Source organism: Aythya ferina (genome assembly GCF_964211825.1).
Source record: "Aythya ferina genome assembly, chromosome: 2".
NCBI lineage: Eukaryota > Metazoa > Chordata > Aves > Anseriformes > Anatidae > Aythya > Aythya ferina.
In genome coordinates, this window is record NC_140297.1 from 127,383,527 (window position 1) to 127,402,443 (window position 18,917).

The following is an 18,917-nucleotide window of genomic DNA, read 5'->3' on the forward strand; positions in this document are numbered from 1 at the left end:
AATATTCTAATTTTTTTGTCTTTTTCAGCTTCAGGAATGGGTCAGTCTATCTGAAAAGGACTCTATCCAAATATTTATAGTCTCCAAGCTCATCCTCCTAAAGACTCTGGCATTACAACTGCACCCTTTTTAAAATGGCTGAGAAGGCTCCACCAGGGATCAACAAAAAGTCTTCAAGGTCTACCCTTTCTCTCCCACCAGAACCAGTGGAGATCATTAGGAGCAAAGCCTGCTCGCGGAGAGTTAAAATAAATGTTGGTGGACTCAACCATGAAGTGCTGTGGAGGACTTTGGACAGACTTCCAAGGACACGATTAGGAAAGCTCAGAGACTGTAATACTCATGAATCTCTGCTGGAAGTATGTGATGACTATAACTTAAATGAAAATGAATACTTTTTTGATCGACACCCAGGGGCTTTTACTTCCATTTTGAATTTCTACAGGACAGGGAAACTACATATGATGGAAGAAATGTGTGCTCTTTCTTTCGGGCAGGAGCTTGATTACTGGGGGATTGATGAGATATATTTAGAATCTTGCTGCCAGGCAAGATACCACCAAAAGAAAGAGCAGATGAATGAAGAGCTGAGGAGAGAGGCAGAGACAATGCGAGAGAGAGAAGGGGAAGAGTTTGATAATACATGCTGCCCAGAGAAGAGGAAGAAACTCTGGGACTTGCTGGAGAAACCCAACTCATCTGTGGCAGCAAAGGTAGGATAAACAGTGTGTTTAATTCACAAGCAGGAGTTAAATGTCCAGACATGCATGAATCAATATTTTTCACTAAAATATTTAGAGAAAATAAGAATCTAAACATCTACATATCATGAAATGAATACACCCAAATCTGTTCTAAAACCCACTGAAATCAGAAGAGGAATCCCGTTGATTTCAGTTGATTTTAGATACGTGCTACACTTTACATTTGTCGTATATAAACAGAAACGTGTGATTGTTAATGGACTTCACATTAAACTCTTTGATAAAAATGCATCTAGAGAACACTACTTACTTTTTTGTTAGAAATGCATTTGCTCATGAGAAACATGTTCTATTAAGCCCTCATTTATTTGTTACAGTTTTGATACCTGTTCTATTACAGGCATTGCACAGATGTGATATCACTGACTCATAAAGTGTGATAAGTGATAGTGAAAGAATAGTGTCAACAGCCGCTGTCTGTCATGGTTTTATATTGGGCAAGGGTTGCAGTATGTTCTCTCTTATACTGTGCTTTGTGGTCAAGAATTAGTGTTCTATATGAAAGTATTAAAGTACGTATATACACAATAAAGCATATATATACACATATATATGTATGTATGCACATCTATGTGTATATACAAATCTATGTATATACAAATCTATGTATATGTATACCATATGCATGTTATATATAATATAGATATTCAGATAGAGGTAAGGAAGCATTCACGTGAAAGAAACCCTGTTCTGCTGTCTTTAAACAGACGAACTGATGAAAGTCTCAGTGATATCATGGAAAAGTTTCCCTTTGCATGAGTGCACACACTTAGGGTGAGATTTTGATGCTACAATTTAAGAAAAAAAAATTGTCTTTGCTTCTTGAGGAACTTGATTGTTCTTTTTGTGACATGAGGTATTATTTAATATGAGAAAAACTATCTCCAGTTTGGACCACTCAGAGTGAAAATGTTCAGCATGTAGATGTCCATGTTAAGCTTAACTGGGGTTTAATTTTTTTCTGTCATTAATTTGTTGTTGAACGCAACCCCGTTGGACTAAGGTAAGTATTAAAATATGATGGTGGAATGTACTAAACCCCGCATCCTGTCAAGAACTTTTTATTGTAATAACAACTTCTTAAAACTGAGATGCAATATATGATTTCTTATTTTAATTTTAGTTCTTCATTGTGGACTGTGTAACTGTTTAAGCAGGGGCTGACCTTTTTCAAAATCTTATTGATGGTACCAAAATATAAGGTTTGTAACTGGACTAAAAGCTGATAGGAGAAAAAAAGGAGGGTATTAGGATATTTTACGAAACAAGAAGAATACATTTTCTGCTTTGGAGATTCATATTCTGGGCCATATGTTCCTCTCCAGGAGAAGGAGCAGAGGGGAAACAGATGGGCATAAGGTGTGCCAGAAAGGGTTCAGGGAGGCCATGTTGCACTCTGTGATCCCCTGGTACAAGTTAGCCTCCATCAGCCCCCCTCCCCAGCATTTTTGTGACACAGCTGCTACATGGCTTGCAGGAGTCAGGGACCAGCTTCTCAGTCCCTCACTGTTTAAAACACTCCCAATGTGACCTGTAATAGACCTTATCTTCTCCCAGTTGTCTGCAAGCATGAAAAATGAGGCAGCAGCAGCTGGATCTGGCTTCCTGGCATGCAGTGGTGAGCAGGAGACAGGGACTAAGATCCTGTAGGAACCACGGGGGCAGGACACATTGTGCCCAAGCTGGGACATGGTCTGCCATGGGCACTGCCTCAGCTACATGTCACACTATGCCTGGCAGGCAGGCTTGGGGGAAGTGGAAATGGATTGTGTGCTTGTGGAATCTTTTCTTGATTTCTTTTTAACATAGGGAAGGCTCACAGGGCTTGCGACACTTGTTTAGTTAGTGTTTTCCTAAGAATATTTAAAGTTAGGAGTCAGCACAGCAAGATGGAACAGATGAATAGGGCAAAACTAAAACAGTGATTCTACAGTTCTTTGCCTGTGATTGATTAGCACTTAAACGCTCTTTGGCTTGGTAGATAAATGCAGAAACATAAGACAGTTAAACTACTAGATTTCTCTGCAGGTTTTGCAAATGAAGGTGGCTGTTTCTTTCATTTCCCAAGATGTTTAAATGGGTATTGTTTATTTTTCTTTTCCCTTTTCCCTCATCTCCTGGTTTGATTGAATGTTAACATTCTACATTTCCTTGCTACAGGGAGTTTCACATTGCACTTATGTACATGTAGCAATGGATAGCTGGTTTGCATTATTTCAATCGCCTTCTGTCTAAGTTAATGCCATTTCATGTGATTCCTGTGATTCTAGCAGCTGGAAGTCACCATATTATATGCATTCAGTTTCTCTTTTTAGTGATACTCAGTCTGTAAATATATATATAAGCCAAAATTATAGTCCGTTACACCCATGGCATCCTAAGGAAGGCTGTAGAAACTTGGCTGAATGACACGGTTGCATAGCATAAAGGAGAGCAAAACCTGTCGCAGCACATTCAGACTTCTGGAACATAAGCAAACAAGCAGAGCTGCATGTAAAACAAGATATGCTGGAGTCAGTCAGATGTACTCTCAGTCTGAAGCCATCGCAGGCTGTGTGAGGCTCCATGGCAAGATTCTTATCTGAAATGTTTGGATAACATCATTTTCAGATTTCTCATCTTTTGTTTCATTATGTGGCAAATTGCTAATTTTTCCCAAAACAGGGGGCAGAACCATCTTCTTTCCTCTGTAGGAGTAAAGCCAACCAGCCACTGTCCTAGCAATCCTGTGTCAGGCTGTGAGCCCAGGACCACAGCCCCAGGCAGGAGGAAACTGGGCATGTCACTGAGGTGCCAGCTTTTTTCCCAGGGATGAGGGGTTTATCTCCACCACTCCTGGCAGCTGTGCTGAACAGATGTGAGATCTGCTTGGCAATGAGCATCTCATCTGGAGATGATTCCTTGGAAGGGAAGTAGAGGCAAGTTGGGAACCAAAGTAGAAAATACTACCGTGAAGCTTTGAATTCAAATACTCCATCCTTTTCTAACTTCTGAAGAAGCAAATGAAAACATGGCAACGTACATAGCTATCCTACAGATACTGTTCAAGTAGTCATTCATGTACTGTGTAGCACCTAAGCAGTTGAAAGGAACAGATTGCTTTTTAATCTCTTTCACGTAAAAGATTAGGAAAGTGAGGTAAACACTCAGGTGTGGTTTTGATATGTGGGTGTGGCTTGCGGCCTCTTGATTCTGCTAAGATCCCTTCTAGGTCTGATCCAAAGCTTATTGAATCAAGGGGGAGTCCCGCTTTGGATTATGTATCACAGCACAAATCCTGCTTCTCTGGAGGTCAGTGAAGGCTTGCATTGACTTCACTTAGAGCAAGGTGAGACACAGCAAGGTCAGAGCGCATGAACAGCTGGTATTGTACAGTATCTGTGACAACAAATAGGAAAGGATGATAGATATGCATGGCAAAGAATTAAAGGTATGGTTAGATAGTAAGAAAGTAGTATTATAGATCAAATTATGTTGTGCAACACAGATACTCTTTACTATGTGGGTTTTTTATTTTGGCAAACATAGGGATGTACCTCATCTTAGTCACTGGTTTCTCCTAGGTATGTTAATTCTTGCTTAGCTCTCACTCCTGCAAAGTTCTCCATGATTTCAGTTGAGGTTTTGAATAAGGAGTGAAGGATTTGGTTCTATTTGCCTGCATTCTTGTTCAAAAACTTTTCAAGTAGGGTTAAGAGAAAGAATTTCAAGAGGTTTGGCTATTTCATGCATGCAGAGTAATATGAAATGAGAAGCAGTCCTGGGGATTAGGAAAAGCAGGAATTTTGTGTAATCTACATCCCAGGGAATTTCTAACCCTGGCCCTCAAACCCGAGAGTTTTGTGACATTCTGTCATTCTTTAATTCCAGAGTAGCACCTGAGTTTTTAGACCAGCCATTTGATTATATTTTATGTGTAACCAGTATTTTGTGAAAACTGTTTGAAGAAGTTATTTTACCAATTTATAGTGAAGAAAAACTGAAACAAAAATGTACTTTGAGTCATTATGGCACATAAATTTGAAGTGGAATCAACCTTTTCCAGAGTAGGGTCACAGTACATCCATTTTTCTCCAGAAATATCCTGTTCACCTTAGAGATTTTGTTTGGGAAATAAAATATACCATAATTTGGCTGTTTAGTTACAGTTTTTACACCTAAAACAGCTTCCTTACAGAAGCAGTAACTCTGAACAAGCTATCAGTAGTCTGAAAGTCCTCAAGAGACACCAGAATGAGTATTGATTTCCATGGACGTGAATAGACTTCAGGTGGATTGCATAGGGATATTAAGGATGAACCTAGCTGAGTTGAAGCCTTTTTAATGACTTATATGTTGTACTGTTCTGTACAGAACACTTAAAATCAGAGGAGCTTTACTTTGGAACAACTGTGAATCAAGTAAATCCCTATATTTAATTTTATTTTTTTTTTTCAGAGTATTAGTGCATGAGCTCTTCATGCCATTCTTGTTTATAGAATTTAAGAGCCTGATTCTTTTCTCACACTTGTTTTACATCAATGAGACTCACTTGAACTAAATCCTAAACAAATATGGAATGTTTCGAGTGCAGATGAGCTACTATAAACATAGTTAATGAGTTCAGAAATTAGTGGAATATCTAAGAGAAATACAGAGCCTATTTCTCCTTAGAGATATCTAAACTGCCTCAATCATCTTTCACTATCACTGGTATATACAAGATTATTTTAAATAACTTGCAGTAATGTTGTCAATAAATGTCAATATAATTTTCCTTTTTTGGTATTTCAGTATCTTGTATCACAGGTTGGCCCTTTGAATGTAACTGGAGAGTAATTGCTTGGGATTGACTCTACATGACTTGTACAAGTAATTCTTTCTCACATTAATATTTTCTTAAAGCTCAGTGTGAATATTAACTGATCAAATATAAAATATAATATAAATAAGTTAAGTCATTAAAAAAAATTACTAATCAGTCACATTCTATCCTTTATTTTCTCATAACCCCTGTTGATGTACATACACAGAAGGGTAAACTATTGGCCTTTGTGTCTCTGCAGCATGTGGTTTACCTTCTTTAAGGTTATGTGAAACCTGATGGGATTGAAAGTTAATTCTGTTTGTCTCACTGCATGGCTCATTTTTCCTTTTTTTATTTTGTTGATTTTTTTTTTCTTTACATTACTGGCTGTAATAAGTGTTCTTCCTTTGTGAAAAGCACAAGAATTTATCAGCTAACTAGCAGATTGTGGATTGCAGAAAGTATAATTATCCGAAGCCTGACTGGAAATCGTGAGGAGTTTGTGTCTTGCATTCAGTAACTAACCCTCTATGAAAATAAAATAACAATGAAAAAAATATTATTAAAAATAAAAGAAAGCATGATGGGGAGATTCAGGCCACTGACATTTATTTAGCTACTGAGTGCATTATGGCTCAGCTTGTCACACTGACTTGGTGAGAAAAGGCACTCCTATTATATGTTTGGGACTTTATTCTTATTTTCCATGGGTGTGTTTTACCTATAATGCACACTGACTCTTATTCCTATTCAGACTTTCTAGAGCAGCTTAAGAGTGATCATGGGATAAATGTGAATTAGCAGAGTTATTATGTGTGACTTCAAAACAGAGCTGAGTGTCATATAAAACATTTCTGCATTCCTTTGCAACTCCTCATAAATTAAATCCTAGATTGTCATGCAGAGTTCATTCAGGAGCAAACCATAATTGATGGTATGCTCCTGGTTCTTTTGGGTTGACAAACACATCATAAATGCTTAGAGAACCTCAGGAAAAAATTCATGCATTGCAAAGAGTTACCACAGATAAGAAAGGATTCTGTCAACAGCTGAATGTTTACACTAAATATTTAAGATAAACTGTTCAAGTGAAAGAAATACATTTTCTTCTGTTTGCATCCTTTGTCACATTACACGAACAAAACACTTTTCCTGCATATGTCTTTTTTTTTTTTTTTTTTTTTTTTTTTTTTGCTTTAGGTTTAAATGTTTTTTATCATCCTGATTTTGTTATATTTCTCCCAACAAAACTTATATTTTATGTGCTTTCTAATCTAATTTTAGACTGAGTTTGAAGATGACAGAGAATTAAGTTTGTCTTTTTTTTTTAAGCACGAGGAATGACTTTTGTATTACTTTAATTCCCACAAGTATTTGCATTTAGTATACTTCAGGGCATGATAGCTTTTTTTTTTAAGATGAGTGTTATTTTCTAGCTGATATGTAGTTTGAACTTCTATTTGACCTCTGGTTTCAATTTATTTTACGGCGAAACTGTTATGAGCCTTTATCTGAATGTACTACCAGGAATGTTATAGTTTGCTTTGTCACTCCCAATACTTTAAAGACAAACAGTTGCTGAAACTAAGGTGCGGTAAAGCACAGAGAATGGTCACTGGTAATAAACATGTATCTCCATCTCACCATTATTTCTGGCCTGGATACTTCTTACCTCTCTTTGCTTTTAAGGTGAAGTAATTTTTTTGTGCCAAACAATAAAGTCAGTCAATGTGACTGTGAGGCAAAGATTACATTTGATCCTAGTCATTCATATTTAATAACTGAAGTGTTTTAATATCTTGAAAGATAACTGATTATATTGTTTTTTCAATAGATATCATATCAAGGAACACAGTAGACTGGCAGCAGATAATTGATTTTGTTTTAAGAGCTTGGGTATGCTCACTGCTGAAATGGTCATTAAAAGATTATTTACCTTCTTTACCTCTTCTGTGCAGTATCGTGTAACACATGATTCAGCATTTTTGGTCAACCTAAGTGTCACGGGAATGGAGCTCCTGTCTGATCCATCTTGCTGCAGAGGTGTTTAATGCCTCAGTTATATCAAGGTTCCCTCCGGCTGCATGATCTTATCTCTGCTGTGCTGAAAGGTCTTGCTGCAAAGTAGAACTTATTAAAAACTGCTATTAGAGTAAAATGAGTAAAGTGTCTTTTGAACTGACCTGTTTATTATTGACACTTAATTCTCAGTAAATCAGCTGCTTAAATTATGGAAGCAGTGCCAGGGGCAAAGATGCAGTGAGTCATATTCAGACAGTCTACCACTGGCTTCAAACACTGGCACCAGGGAGTATCCCTGTTAATTGCATGAACAGAGGAGCACCTTTCCTACCTGCATCTAAGAGAAAGCACTTCAGTCACTCTGGTTTAATGGTTACATCAAGGAAAATTAAAGAAGGTTTATGATAAGTCTTGTTAAAGGGAGAAAAAGTCAAGAATAGTTATATTAAAACTTTGGAAAATTTATTCTCTGTTTTAAGATCTAGTAATGTTTTACAAAATGATGTTTTAAAGTAATGACTAGAATGTGTCTGGATTTGTGTCACCATTCACAGAATTGCACACTGGCTCTTGCACAGAAACATGTGCCAGGATTTCAAATATACAAGGTTTCAGTGAGTTATTGGGAGGTACAATCTTCATGAGAACAGCCTACTCTACAAAGTATACCCTTTCCTGTAATGGGTAGAAAGCATTATTCCAATTTACCCCAGCCCTATGTGTGCTTCTTAAGTTAATAGAGCAATTTTCTTCTACAATAATTGTTTATTTTAACCATTCATCATATCCTATTTCTGATAGTTGTTACCCTACATTGAGTCTAGTCCAGCATCAATATCTTTTAGAAGATGTATTGCAATATTTCTGGTTAGGATGGTCATATTTTGCGCATTATGCCATGCCCCTCTCTAAAGTCAGAAGCATCTCATGAGCTGGCTTTTCAGCTGTGACATGCCACTTAAGCTGTGTCATGTGTGAGTGGACAAACCAGACTGTTGTGTCTTTCACTTCACTGAGAGGCAGATCATATGTCCTAAAAATGTTGTATTTCCGTTCCGTGTTTTCATAAGCCTCTGGCAGTGCATTGTCTTTTGTCACGTAAGATATTTGGAAACAGACAACAGGGTGATACATACTCATAAATTAAATGACGCAAAGGTGATGTTATTTGGAGGATTATCCAGACCAAATCTCTTGGAAGCAAAGGGATGCACCTACTGACTGGATGAACAGGCTCTGTCTTCCTTTTGTAAACCTGAGAGCATAACCAATATATAAGCTATCCTGCAAACTGCCCTGTTTGTGTGAATCTCTGATTTGTTCCACGAGGTAGAAGAGCAAAAAACAGCTCCCAGGTGACCAGAAAGCCAGAGATTACTGCATGTTACTTATTTCTGAAAAGAAAAAAAACACACATGGTGTTTATCATGACATATGGCAGAATCAGAAGTCTTCTGTTTGGTGAAGATACTTGAGTCTTTGACGCTTAGTGCTGAACCCCAAGTCCTTTGAGGGAATATTGAAAACAAGCATGTATCACTGGCACAGCTGTTTCAAAGTGACTTTGAGATCAAAAAAGTATCCCAGTAGAGTCTTTTTAGGAAGACATCACAGTCTGCTCTTTATATGCATGGATAACTCTCTCTTTGGGGAGGCATACAATAAGGGCAGGTTTTCAGCAAGAATACAAACGTATATTTCTATTTAAGTTTATTTGATTTGCACCAATTGTAACCCAGACAACAGCCCTACATTTGAAGTTGTTCTGTTAAGTGTACAGTGCCTTCTCCACATGAATGTTATAGCAGTATGAGTGCGTGAATACTCATTCATACTCATACTCCATTTACTGAGACAGGTCTTCTACTGTTTTTGAGCAGCAGTGGAAGAGAAAGTTGTCTTTGAAAAACACATTTAGACACTGAAATGTTACTCTACATATTAACGTACTAGTCCTTATTTCCAAAAAGTGTGTTGGGTGTTGCTGGAGCTTTTAGTCATGCAATTCTTATGTGTAACTCTACATCAACATTTATGTTTTGTTACCTCTCAATACTGTACAGTGAGAAAATGTGTGAGATGGTGGAGGCAAACAGGTTTTCTACCTACAAACTGTCTGAATCATACTTGCTGAATTTTCAAGTCATCTTGTAGCTACTTGCTCTAAAAAGTTATACAAGATTTCTTTTAAAACATAGAGAAAGGCAGTAGCCAGAACATGAGATGCAAACCTGAAGCCTAAGGAAATTTGACAAGGTGAACTCTTGAAGTTGGACAAGTCTTGCCTGATCTTTGAGGCTCAGATTCATTCCTCACTGAGAATATTTTATGTCTGATGCTTGTGGGAAATGGTATTGTATTTCACTAAGCTCCTGCCTAAAAACTGGCACTTCACTGGACTAATAAAAAAACCCTTCTAGGATTATCTCAGCTTTTCTGTTCTAGCCTCTAAAAGGCAAGTTAAATAAAAGCCCAACAGGACTGAAGTTCTTCACAAAACAGCTTTTGAAGGAAGATTTTTTTTTCTTCAAGGAGTAATGATCTTCACTGCAGAACAGTTACCACACATGTTACCGAGGGATCAGTGTTTTCACTCATCTTTCATTGGGTCCCTCCTGATGCAACTTTAAGGGCTAGATACTGCTTTAAATAGCTCAGGTATGGCACACACCAGAGCTGTCCCAAGGGCAGCCAAATTGCAGTGACAGTTTCAGGTGTCACCGGCCACATTCAGAATGCCCCATAGGAAGTGTTAGATGCTGGAGTACTTTGTGACAGTCAGCCCAGCTTGCCTTGAATTATGGTACTGCTAGAAGTATTTTCAGTGAACTCCTGAGATGGTCCTACTTTATGTACTTCTTCAGTCAGTCACGTTTCTGTGACAGACTGCAATGGCATCAAGTTTTGTTCTCCAGCTCACATTCACGTAGCTTATTTCCCAAGCACTGCAATCTACTTTTGAATTGCTTACTGAAGGGTCCTCCAGTGAGCTGTCTGTTCTGCTTTACTGAAGCATGTGTTTGACTTTTGGGGAAGTTTTTTTTTTCTGGAGAGCAGTGGATATTGCTAAATATCCACTGCTTTTGCAGTGGATAAGAAATGCAGGGAAAAGAATATTATTCTTTTGCAGACTGCAAGAGGTCATCTCAAAAGTGCTACAGATTTGTTCTGAGAACTGTGAACTCATTTCCATTTCTATTATTTTAACAAAACCTTTATATTGTCATATGCTATCTTTTAATTATTTTTTTTTTTTTTGTATAAATTCTCCTGTGAATTTAATGTCATTTGAAAACATTGTTTCAGAAGTACTTTGGTCTATGTATGTATGCCAATACATTTTGTCACATTATAGCTCATGGAAACTTGGCCAACGCATCTGAACTCTGTCGGAACACTGGCATTGACTTCAGAGACCTTTAAATCATTCCTACCAACATTTAGCTGGCAAAATGAAGAGTGCCAAGGTATATGGCCAGTCCTGTGTGACTGGCCTGCAGCCTTTCTTAGAATTCAAGCAGGATGAACAAATGATTTAGACATAATTTAATACTGAGGCTATTTAGTAGTTTGGGATGTAGGTAAGCAGAAATATATTCTGTACTTAGGAGCCCTTTGGGCCACCATGGTCCCTCTACTGGCGACATATAAGGTAACTTCAATAATGGCAAGTATTTGCAATATTATGGCTAGAATTATAACTATCCACTTCTGGATCTCCAACTAAAAGGCTTTTTATTTTTTTATTTTATTGTGTGTGTGTGTGTGTTATGATTCAAGATTTTCTGTGTCATTTTACAGCCTGTTATATAACTGCAGTTCTTTTCAATGTAGTTTGCTGTGTCTGATTGAGCTGAGGTCAGGAGAGTGACACCAAGTCCAAGAGAAAGATGGTTCTTCTGAAGATAAACTGTGAGGTTGAAGGTCTTGTGGATGAACTCAACAAGTACCTTGGGCATTGGGAAGAATGCAAATGTTTCTTCAGATAGGATTAGAAATCTAGATTTGTGGTATTTTATTTTAACAAATAATACATGAAGGCTTAAAGACAGAAGAAAAGTATGATGTGTGTTTTTATGCCAGAGCAAAGTTCTGTATGAAACACGTTATGTGAGAAAAATACCAGTTGTTCTTGACAAGAAATAGAATGAGAAATCCCTACATTTCTACTGTTTATTCTTTCAAAGGTCAATAAATGGTAAGGGAAACAAATCTGAACAGAGTTGGCCAATCATTTTAGAAGGTATGCAAGCTAAATCCTATGAGCTGAATGCTAAGTAGTAGATTTTATTTGGGTCTTTGAAATGCTTTCTTTCTTTCTTTCTTCTGTTTTTTTTTTTTTTTTTTTTTTTTTTTAAAGTTGACTTAAAAGAAAAAAGTGGATTTCTCAAAATAGTAAAACAGAGGAAAAAAAAAAATGGGAACTTGTGGAAGGCATAGAGGGGCAAAGATACTTTGCATGGAACATGACTTCTTTAGCTAAAAAATATACAGTAGCAAATTTCAACCAGACCAAAGTCTGCTCTGATGTGGTCTTGGTCAAGTTACTTACATTTGTTACGGTTCAGATGGCCATTTTAAAGTGGGAAAATTCAACTTCATACCACAGACATACAGATAGGATTAATTTCATAACTGCTAGTTGCATGTCATTTCTTATGGTAAATATTATATTTTATCAGTGTTTTAGCCAGTATTTAACCCTCAGGTCAATCCTTACACATGCTTCAGTTTATTGTAATCAGAATTTTAGGCAGTTATATTCTGCTGCCCAATGATGAAGTTGGTGTGCATGGATTAAATTTTAAGCTACATATAGGAAATTAACCCAACATTATGTTGTTGCTACAATGATAGTTGGGGTGTGAATAATTCCTCTTAGTTTTTCAGAACCTTTTTCAGTCTTTTGATTCAGGAAGAAACAATGTGGTTTTTTACATACCTGCATGTGTACTTTCAGATACATTAAGTATGTTAAAATTTTAAGTAGTGTAGCTGATTGGAGATAAGAAGTCTTGGACGGAGGAGGATTTTCTGTGTGATGATTGTGCTATACAGAAAATAGATGAGGAGTAGATGTACTCTTTAGGAAGCTTTCTCAGTATTTGCTAACACCAGCAGGGACAGAATAGTGTGACAACTTTTACTACAATATTATGTCATTGATGTTAGTAACATCTGTGTGGAGGATAAGCTCTCTGAAATGTTTCTCTGTTATTTCTGAAAGCAAATGAGCCTCCTTTGAAGAGAGTTGGCATGTCTGACTCACAGGTCTCCTTTCCTCTTGAGCTGATTTCTGTCAGTATTTAAAAATAAAAAATTTAGTTTGAAAATGTAAGCCTAATGTTGGAAGTATCCATTATTGCACTGAGTTCTTGCTAACACGTCTGATACTTACTTTCCAAAAATTCCTCATTCACAGTAATTTAACTTCAGCATTTGTAACTCCAGCATCATCTCTTTCCTTCCTGTTTTGATTTAGAAACAAAAACTAGCCTTACCTAAGGCCAGCTTCCAGAAAAGGAGGCTGTGTGTGACAGAGAAGTGGTTGGCAGAACACAGTTGCTCACAGAGTGTTTTTGCTGCCTTTCTTTCATGGAGGTGTCATCCCTCTGGGCTGCTCCAGAGAGGGACCATACAGCTGCCCTGGGCACTGTGCGGGCACAGATGCTTTCTGCCTGTGAAGTCAAGCTGAAAGCACACGTGCAAGCTGCAGGAGAGCCCACCTCCCTCACTGCAAGCAGAAGGCAGAACTGTAATTCTCTTTCATTCCTTCTCCCTTCTCTTTTTAAAGGGGAAGATGGGAAGAAAACCTACAAAATCTCTGAACCTTTGCTCATATTCCAGTTATCCAAAGAGGGACATAACCTGTTGAGAGATGGACTGAGCTGAAGAGCATTCTTTTTGGGAGGAGAAACCCTTCAAAGACACACAATAATGGGGAAATCCCTGTGCAGGTCAGTGCACACACACCACCATACAGGAATCACTGCTTGGTCTAGCTGAGGCACTGCTGATGAAAGCAGAGGTTGTCTCCTTCACTGTCCTGTCATAGGCAGATAACATGGTCACATGGTCACAGAAATGACACTGAGCCTGCACAGAGGTACCTGAATAAAACTCAAAAGAAAAATAATGTTTTTTATCTGAATTTTCCCTTTTTATCCCCTATTTCTGTATAAGTACGATTTTTTTCCCTATGCTAATTAGAAAGGAGTCAAGCAAAATGCTACAGTGTTGTATTTCTGTTTTATTAAGGTCTAAGTAGAAGACTCAAAATATTTTTACCATTTTTGCTAAAATATACATTTTTAATATTACTTTAACTGCTGTTTCAAAACTTATCTAAGGTGAAACCTCCCCTCCAGAGAGATGTTCACCTAAGTCTGCTGAAGTGCTTATACTGGCTCTGGTAGGAACTGCTGTAACAGGATACAGTACTTAAAGAAAAAAAAAAAAAAAGAAAATACATTTTTAAGTGGATGAAGAAGCCTGATAAATTTATACAATGATGTTAAATACTTCATTGTTTGGTGAGTTGTCACAGATAAGGTAGATTTCCTAGGCTTAGGGGTGCTATTTTGAAACACAGTTGTTGTTATAGGAGATTTACAGTACTCTGAAAAAATGGAGTGAGATAATAGATCAAAAAGAAGTAAAGCACAGAGCCAGGTTGTGCCTGAACAGTAAAGACAGTCTTTTATTCCCTTTCCACATAAAATCTGTGGTAGCAGTTGTGCCAGTGAATACTGTTTTGTTTGCACAACAGTATATAATCTCCACTCTAGTCCTATGACCATAAAAAAAATCCCCAGGCTAGTGCCCTGAGTGATGCTGAGAGCCTCAGCTCAGCCGCTGTGCAGCAGAAGGGCACTGCACAAGCTAAGGTCTTTCTTTGGAGGCAGCCTAACTGCAGCCCATTTCAGAGATGAGCTGCCCTGGGGATGGAGCAAGGGATCAGTGCAGTGACTGGACTGTCCTATGTTACAGAGGAGACATGTATCTGCAGCAAGATGCATATTAGTTGGAATAACTCATGTAATTTGTATAGCTATGTTTGCATCCTTTTTGGTAGCTTTATTTTTGAGCTATAGGGCTGACATTATTTCATATGGTAAGGGTTCAAGAAAAATGCAATAGGTAGTCAAAGTCATTGGATAATTTCCACAAGGCTAGAAGAGATAAGAGATCAGCAGAAAAGAAGACCAAGTATAAGATAGGGAGTAAATGAGAAATAGTGACTAATGTCTAAGTATGCTGAAGAAATGAAAATACATACTTTTTTTTTTTTTTTTTTTTTTTTTTTTTTTTTTTTTTTTGTCTAAAAGCACTGGCTATATTATTTATTGCCAAAATCCCTAGCTAGATATCTTACATAACTTTCTGGTTCTGTTGTCAGGCCTTTTGGTTAGAAAACAAAGCTAATGTCCATATGATTTAATGCAAAGTTTCTTCAGTTTGCCATGTCTTAATTCCTAGCACAAAATTCCAGAACAGAATCACTGAATGGTTTGGGTTGGAAGGTACCTTAAAGATCACCCAGTTACAACCCCCTTACCATGGGCAGGAACACCTCCCACCAGACCAGGTTGCTCAAGGCCCCATCCAACCTGGTCTTGAACACCTCCAGGGATGGGGCATCCACAGCTCCTCTGGACAGCTTGTGCCAGTGCCTCACCACCCTCATAATAAAGAATTTCCTTCTTATAACTAACCTAAACCTACCCTCTTTCAGTTTAAAGCCACCCCCCTTGTCCTATCTCTACACTGCTTGACAAAGAGTCCTCCTTCAGCTTTCCTGTAGGCCACCTTAAGACCACAGAGCATAGTGACAGCTATCTGGAGTTATTTAGAGCATAGTGAAAGCTATATGAGAGATGGTTTGACAACTAACCTGCTTGTGAGTAAGCTTATTCATTCTGTGAAAGCAAATCAGTGTTTTCTCCAACTGTGTAACACAGAATTTTAAACTAAGCAAGGGACAAGTGTTCCCTTATGTTTACTGACAGCTCATGTGTTGGGTATGGGCTTATAAAAAATACTGCTCAAAGTGAGGTGCTTTGCAGCTGTGTGAGGTTACCTAAGCATGTCACTGCTCCAGCCCAAAGGTACCCCAGTGAGGCACATACAGCTTGCTTGAGAAAAATTTAATTTGATCTTGTGAGCTCTTTTGTGCTCCTTGTCACTCCTTGTAAAGATTAAGTGTCACAAGCTCACCTCTATGGTGAAAAGGCATCTATTAAAGAAAGCATCAACATTTTAGAGTATTTGGGAGTAAAATTAATGAGCCTTGCTTACAAATTAAATATGGACATGTGGATGTATGCTCTCATCTGTCCCTGATGTCATTGTTTTAGTACAAAGTGCCTTGTGATATTGAGTGAATCAAGATTTACAGTAGTTTGGCAGAGCAGAGAAGTACAAAATGTACAAATGTGGAAGTGACGTACAGTACCATAACTTTAAGGTCATACAGCAAGTCCAGGACAAAGCAGGGAGCTGGACTCAAATCTCTAATGTCCTATGTCCTCAACAGTCCCCAACACACCTGGACAGCCTTTTTTTTTTTTTTTTTTTTTTTCCCATGGAAATGGAAATCTGGTTGCACATATGTTAGCCTTGAGAAGACAGGCAGAGTTTATCCTCCTGTACCATTACAAATTAAATAATGTCCTTGTTTGATAATGTTGGCAGAGATTTTCAGGCATACAGGTCTAAGGGACTCAGATGTGTTGTTTCTATTTATTTTAATGGGAAATAAGATAATTTAGCCATTATGTTAGGAGTCTGTCTGTGTAATGACATACATACTGATTGATCCTAGAGTCTTTTGACATGCTCAGCCCACTGCTATTGTTTAAAAGAAAATTTATATATTACATTATACTTATGGAATTTGACTGCTGCTTATCATAGCAACCATTTGCCTTTGATCAGATTTCTACAGTGTAGCATGAAAAGTGGATTAATATTTAATTTAAAGTCAATATAAAAAGTCAATAAAAAAGACTTTGTAGGTGGGAAAAGAAAAAGGAATGTTAAGAGCAAAGATAAAAGGGCAAGAAAGATGCATCCAGATTTTGCTTTAGATCCATATCAATAACCACCATCATTCTGTTCTGGTCTGTTAACTTGAAAATTCTTTATGTCCAGCAAGCAGAAGTGAAACACCTTCTTTAAAAGGCTGCAACCTGCATACTTTTCCAGTGTACTTTGAATTAGCTGAACTTATAATGAGTGCTGTCAGGTTCTTTTGTATTCAGAAGAGCAGCAAGTCCCATCCTTCAAGCAGTCTCAGACCAGTTATATTATTAAGCTCTTGCAGCTCATCAGATGGGATCAGATGTTTGTTAAACTGAGAGAGTTGTTTTACAGTCAGAAAGAGCCACTAGGAGAACATGAGTTTACTTGAAATTTGCACACCCTTACTTAGTTATCTTTTGCATTAAAGTAAGTACTTTGTTTTTAGCTAAAGTACTCTTTCATATATCATAGAATATCCCAATTTGGAAGAGACCCACAGGGACCATCAAGTCCAACGCCTGGATCCACACAGGACCACCCAAAAAAAGGGTGTCTGAGAGCATTGTCCAAACACTTTTTGAACTCCAGCAGGCTTGGTGCTGTGACCACTGCCCTGGGCAGCCTGTCCCAGTGCCTGACCACTTTCTGGGTGAAGAACCTTTCCTTAACACCCAGCCTGACCCTCCTCTGTCCCAACTCCATGCCGTTCCTTCAGGTCCTGTCACTGTCCTCAGAAAGCAGAGCTCAGCCCCTGCCCCTCCGTTCCCCTCATGAGCTCCTCACTCCTTCTTTGCAAAAGGACACTAGTCTTTAGGAGTGTCTGGTGTTGGTCTGATCTCCATTCATGACAATTTGAGTTTCTTCTGTACAGAGACAGTGATTTTAATGGGCCCAGGCTGGGCTGTGGGTGTGTGTGGGGAGCTTGGATGCTCCTTTCCTGAAGGGGAGTTAGAGCCCATCATAATATCTCTCCAGGGTGTCATGAACTGTGTATTTTAAGCATGAAACTTGTCAGAGATGTAAGAATTTCCAGCAGGCAGGTCTCCCCATTGCTTTCCAGCCCCTGGACCATAATCTAACACTAATGGACCTGTAACGTGCCCAGAGTATTAAGGTTTGACTGCCTGACACTGCCTGTTTATGAGTGTAAAGACATACTTGTGTAGCAAAGCTGAAGCTGTGGAAATGTCATTGTGATGAGGGAGAGAAATAGTGAGATTATATCAGATTTTTCTTTCTTCCCTTGCTTACCAGATGTTTCCAGCAATGCTTCCCCTCAACTGTGGTTTCAAGTGGAAAATTAAGGTATAGTTATTGTCACAACGACGCATCAGAAAGGCCCAGAGCTGCCAGATTTTCCTTTCTCAGAGAGACAGATAGTGATAATAAAACATAAGCCATACAGGATGGTCTCTTGCCTACTGGTTTTGCAAGTGAAAATATGACCTGCTGTTAAGAGAGGAAGTTTCCGGGGTTTAGACAAGATCCATGATGCATTTTCTGCATTGCTGTGAATGTTTTTAGTAACCAAAAGACAGCTGTGAGTTGAGAAAATGTTGAAGCAATTTAAGATTCACTGTAGAGGATGATGTAGCTTCACTATGCACAGAAAGCAAGTCCTATGTAATGTCAGGTCAAGATGTGGTGCGGTAAAATAGCAATAACAAATTTGTCAAGCAGTGAGCTTGTGAGTTTTTTTTGTTTGTTTGTTTGTTTTGTTTTGTTTTGTTTTGTTTGCTGTTGTTTTGTTTTGTTTTTTCAAATTTTGAAATTTTAAAGTGGAATGGGTAAAAATTACTAAACTAATGGATGACCATCAAGTAGATGGGAAGTAGAAAAAGCTCTCGCCTTAATTCAAAGGTCAACTGAATTTAAAGAAAAGCAAAAAGACAGTGTTGACAAAGTTGTTACTAATCCGGATATGTAAAAACAGATAAACCAACAGATGTTAGGGTGATATGCAAACTTATTATCTATATATATATATGAAGTGTGTAAAGTGAAATGCCTAACTATATTCAAGGATGTTACCCAAATTAGTTCCAGATACTTACCTAAAGGAAACTCATCAACCTGTAATGTCAGGCTACAAAGTATATATATGAATGGCAGATTAAGTCCCAGCATTGGAGGGAAGCTTGCACACATTAGGAGTAAAGAGCTCACTATATGAGGACTAACCCAGAATCCCAGATACAAACAGAATGAAAAACTACAGCTGTACAATGCATTGCTTTGTACAATGCATCTGGTTGTGAAAACTGAAGGAAACCAAGGAAGCTGCTCCATTGGGTTTATGTGGCAAAGTTTTTGTAGCAGGG

General features: G+C 38.0%; 1 protein-coding gene across 1 annotated transcript in view; it reads left to right on the plus strand.

Annotated features, from left to right (window-relative positions):
• The window catches only part of KCNB2 (potassium voltage-gated channel subfamily B member 2), a 194,427-nt gene that overhangs the window by 15,605 nt on the left and 159,905 nt on the right, over positions 1-18,917 (plus strand). Inside the window, exon 2 of the mRNA XM_084511015.1 lies at positions 29-713. Coding sequence (XP_084367141.1) covers positions 135-713 — 579 coding nt within the window. The 5' untranslated portion in view covers positions 29-134. The remainder of the gene's footprint in view (positions 1-28; positions 714-18,917) is intronic.